General features: G+C 57.2%; 1 protein-coding gene and 1 pseudogene across 1 annotated transcript; one reads left to right on the top strand and one right to left on the bottom strand.

Annotated features, from left to right (window-relative positions):
* The first annotated feature begins 834 nt into the window (after nucleotides 1-834).
* Nucleotides 835-1347, top strand: LOC147962291 (putative 4-hydroxy-4-methyl-2-oxoglutarate aldolase 3 pseudogene; annotated as a pseudogene).
* A 1833-nt stretch (nucleotides 1348-3180) lies between these two features.
* On the bottom strand, nucleotides 3181-4054 carry LOC147962290 (uncharacterized). Its single transcript, XM_087531573.1, has one exon. The coding sequence runs from the start codon at nucleotides 4052-4054 to the stop codon at nucleotides 3431-3433; it is 624 nt and encodes a 207-aa protein (XP_087387699.1). The 3' UTR covers nucleotides 3181-3430.
* Nucleotides 4055-4426: the final 372 nt, after the last annotated feature.

The raw sequence follows: 4426 nt of genomic DNA, 5'->3' as shown, positions 1-4426 counted from the left end.
AACGGAGGGAGTTCAACATTAGCATGGTAGAATCATCTCTGGTCACTGCAATAATGACGAGCCAGTTCTAATAGACATGTTATATTATAAGCTTTATTTGGTAATCTATTAAAAATTCTCGGTAAACATACCAAAACCAATAATTAAAATGCCATTTAGTGGGGAAAAAAGACAGAACACAATTGATTAGATGAAGAAGAAAAGGAAGAGATGAAAACTCGGCCAAACTCTATAAAGATTGGTATGGCATGGGGGCATCACAAAATCCATTACGTTTTTTTGAGGGGAACAAAACCATTACTAACAGCACAATAAAACAAATTCAATAGATTCCGCAGATATTTCATCAAGGTATATATGGGCCACAATATTTTAGTTTGGACGATACATACGGGATAAGTATCATATTACTTTTTACATTAAATTTAAAAATTCCATGTGCCGAGGTACCTTACCAATAACGGTGACAAAATGCATATACCGTATACGCATTACGTACTTTGGCTATATGTCTGCCTCTTACCAACAACTCAATGCTAATATGGGCATAAAAGCACATAGAAAATCTTTGCGCGGGTCACCCCGCTAGTTCACTTCTATATAAAGAGCTCTTTTGTCGTAACACAAGCACGCAAGAGAAAGGGGGGCAGAAATCTTTGCAAGTTGCAACGACCTTATCACTTATCATCTTTGTTTGCATCAGGTTATTTCGTACTATGCTTATCATGTTAGTTTTCAACATGGGATAGCAGTAGCTTGGTAGGTACTAACAGTCTAACAGTAATACTACATGTATCGTGCTTTTCCGGTGCATGCATATATGCAGATCGATCGATGGGTTCAGAGAAGTTCCCAACCCCTGTGGCCGACCTGTGCGACGCGAATGCCTCACTGATCCTCGCCGGCGAGCTGCGCATCCTGGAGCCCGTCTTCCAGCCGTACGGCCAGTGCAGGTCCTTCTCGGGCCGGGTGGTCACCATGCGCGTCCTCGAGCACAACGCGGGCCTGCGCGCGCTCCTGGAGACCCCCGGCGAGGGCCGCGTCCTGGTGCTCGACGGCGGTGGCAGCAAGCGGTGCGCGCTCATCGGCGGCACGCTGACGGAGGTGGCGCGCGGCAGCGGCTGGGCGGGCGCTGTCGTGAACGGCTGCGTCCGCGACGTGGATGACGTGAACGGCTGCGCCATCGGCGTCCGCGCGCTGGCCAGCAACCCCCGCAAGCCCGGGAAGAGCGGCGCCACGGAGATGCACGTGGACGTCGACGTGGGCGGTGCCGTGGTCCGTGACGGGGAGTGGCTCTACGCGGACAGCGACGGCATCATTGTCTGCGACAGGGAGATCTACGGTTGATGTGATCGACCCCAACGTGGCTTATTCCACACAGTTTGTCTTCCGATGTCTGCCTCGCGTGTTCTCTCTAAGTTTGGTGGCGATATTGTTTTCTCTCTTGCATGAGGTGATTCTTCATGGGCCATCTAAAGTGCTCCACTAAAAGTATTATTTCTGGTAAGATGTAATAATACCATGCATTGTTCTGTGCATTTCATTTCTCGTTCATGTCCACATGTTTCTTAACGTTTCTTTGTTTTTTTCTTTAAATTGAGCCTCGCGTATATTAGATCAATGAAAACATTGTATACAATGGGATCTAAACATTAGTAGAAAACGGAGCTTTAAAACCGGTTCGTAAGGGCCTTTAGTGCCGGTTCCATAACCGGCACTAATTGGTGGGCACTAAAGGGACCCCCCTTTAGTACCGGTTCGACACGAACCGGCGCTCAAGTGCCACCACGTGGCGTGAGCTTGTGCCCTGCTATGGGGGACCTTTAGGGCATCTCCAGCCGCGCCCCCAACAGCCCCCCCCCCCCCCCCCCCCCCCCAAGGCGATTTTGCCACGCAGGCGCCAAAAAAACAGCCCAGTCGCGTCCTCAGAAGCCCGTTTTTTGCCGGCTCTAGCCAAAACTGGTGCCGGCGGACCCAGGCAGAACCCGCGCCCTGGGGGCGCTTGGGGAGCCGGCACAAGCGAAAAAGGCGCGTGGGCCCGCCCTGGCGGCGACCCGAGGGCCTTTTTCCGCCGCTTCTTGACGTTTTTCCCTTGCATCTCTTCCGCTCGCTCGCCTTCCTCCCGCCATTCCCTCCCTTTCTCCCGCCAAACCCCCTCCAGCTCGCCTTCCAGTCGCCGCCATGCCGCCGAAGAAGTACGCCATGCCGCGCGCGGCGACAACCATGACTGGCACCGTGGCCCAGCCGAAGCAGAGGAAGCCGAGGGCGCCGCCATCGAAGCCACCGGGCATGTCGAGCGCCGAGTGGAGGGTGGAAGTTCAGTGACGCGACGCGGTCACCACCGACCGGCGGAACAGGGCCATTGCCAAGAAGGCCCGCGACAACGCGGCGCGTGCGGCGACGTCTTCCTCATCGGTCGACCACGCGGGGATGATGAATCCACCCGTCGTCAGCCACGCCTAGTACGCCCCCTGGGGACAGCAAGGCGTCGGATCTCCATGGGGATCGTCGTCGCCCGACTACGCTGACGGCGACGCGCACGGGGGGTTCAACCCAAACGTGACCTTCCCCAATGGCCACCCCGCGACGCGCACACCCTCGCCCGCCTTCGTCGGCGTGCAGTACCCTCCATACAACTACTCGCCGCCCGCCGCCTACGTGTCCACACCGACGCCCCATCTCCGCCGTGGACCGCTACCCTTCTCGCACCTCGGCGACACCGACGACACAGGAGCCGACATGGACGACATCATCGCGACAGGATCGACCGCGGCCGCCGCGTCTCCCGGGTTCGCCACCCAGGACGAGGTAGTGGATCTCAGCGGTGACATGGAGGCCGAGCTCGGCTACGTCTACGGCGAGGACGCGCATGAAGCGCAGGAACCCGAGAAGGAGGAGGAGGACGAGGCGGAGGAGGAGGAGGAGGAGGAGGAGCCGGCTCCTGTTCCGACGAAGGGGCGCCAGAAGAAGAAGAGGGCGGCTAGGTCAGGCGAACCGTGCATCAAGTGGACGTCCAAGGAGGACGAATGCCTCGCCGAAGCATGGAAAGTCGTCTGCCTCGACCCGACCACCGGCGCGAACCAGAGCTTGGAGACGTACTATGACCGCATCAAGGCCGAGTTCGACGAGCGGAAGCTCGTCGACCCGTACTTCAAAGGCGTCTACATGCAGCGCGGCTCCAAGGCGATGGCGAACAATTGGGGGCGTATCCAGTTGGCGTGCAACAAATGGCATGGAATCGTCGAGGAAGTCGCGGCTCGCCCAGAGAGCGGCGCCAGCGTTGAGGATCAGGTACGCACGCCGTTCGCCCGCATCTCTTCGTCGTCAACGCCCGCCGCCCGCCAACTGTTTGTTCCTCCGCGCAGCTGCTGCGTATGTTCACCATGTATCGGCGCGACAACCAAGACGCCGACTTCAAGCACCTCCACGTCTACAAGCGCATTGACAAGTGCGAGAAGTGGGCGGAAGTCCGACGTACCCTCGACAAGGCCAAGGAGACATACAAGCCGGACGCGACGACTCCGGGCGCGTCAGAGGGGCGGCCGGACGGCCACAAATTGGCAAAGAAGGGGAAAAACGCCGACGCGGCAACCGTGCGAGTGCAGGAGTCCATCGAGCATTGCCTCGCTGACACCCAGGCCCGGGCCGTCCTACGTGAAGAGAAGACCGAGGCGCGGTGGTCGTCGCTGATAAAGAACAGCGCCATCAAGCTCGACCTGCTCCGGACGAACGTCGCCGCGAAGAAGAGGAACACCGACATGGCTTTTCTGATGGGCGGGGCGGACATGCTCCAGAGCAACGACGAGCAGCTCAGGGTGTGGTACATGGCGGAGCGCGGCCTCATCCTGAACCAGATGCATACGGCAACGCCGACGACGCAAGCTCCCGCGCCCACGACCACACGGACGCCAAGCCCGAACGACGCCTCTACATCGCCGCCCAGCAGTGCCAAAGCCGCGCCGACACAGCCCAGCACCGAAGCAGCTCCGACACCGCCGAGCCCGCGCACGCCGACTCCGCCAACGCCTGGAGCCGACCCCGCCGAGTGAATCATTGCGCAAGCGAACTTGCGGCGTGCGGCGCTCTGTTTTTTGTAACGCCAGACTACGTCCGATCGCTGGATTTGTGGCGTCTTTTGAGGGCGGGAACGACCAAGTTTAAATTTCCCGCATCCTGGGGCCGGCGCTTGGGGGCGTGACTGGGAGCTAGGTCGCCCCCAGGGGCCGAACTAGCGCCGGCACGCCCCCAGGCCGCTCTATTTAGGCGCCCTGGGGGACCGAATGGCTGGAGATGCCCTTAGTACCGGTTGGTGTTACCAACCGGTACTAAAGGTTTTTTTTTGAAATTTTTTTAAAAAATTTTGGAAAAATTTTTGATTATTTTTTTTTGATTTTTAATTTTTCTAAATTATTTGGTGATTTAGTCT

The sequence above is a fragment of the Triticum urartu genome, chromosome 7A (genome assembly GCF_056163025.1).
Source record: "Triticum urartu cultivar PI428250 chromosome 7A, HENAU_Tu73, whole genome shotgun sequence".
Lineage (NCBI taxonomy): Eukaryota > Viridiplantae > Streptophyta > Magnoliopsida > Poales > Poaceae > Triticum > Triticum urartu.
Note: the sequence above shows the minus strand (reverse complement) of the source record. Positions and strands in the feature narration are given on the sequence as shown.

What these genes read in the sequence shown, in the direction of transcription:
- LOC147962290 (XM_087531573.1), bottom strand. Translation starts at nt 4,054, where the DNA reads ATGATTCACTCGGCGGGGTCGGCTCCAGGCGTTGGCGGAGTCGGCGTG.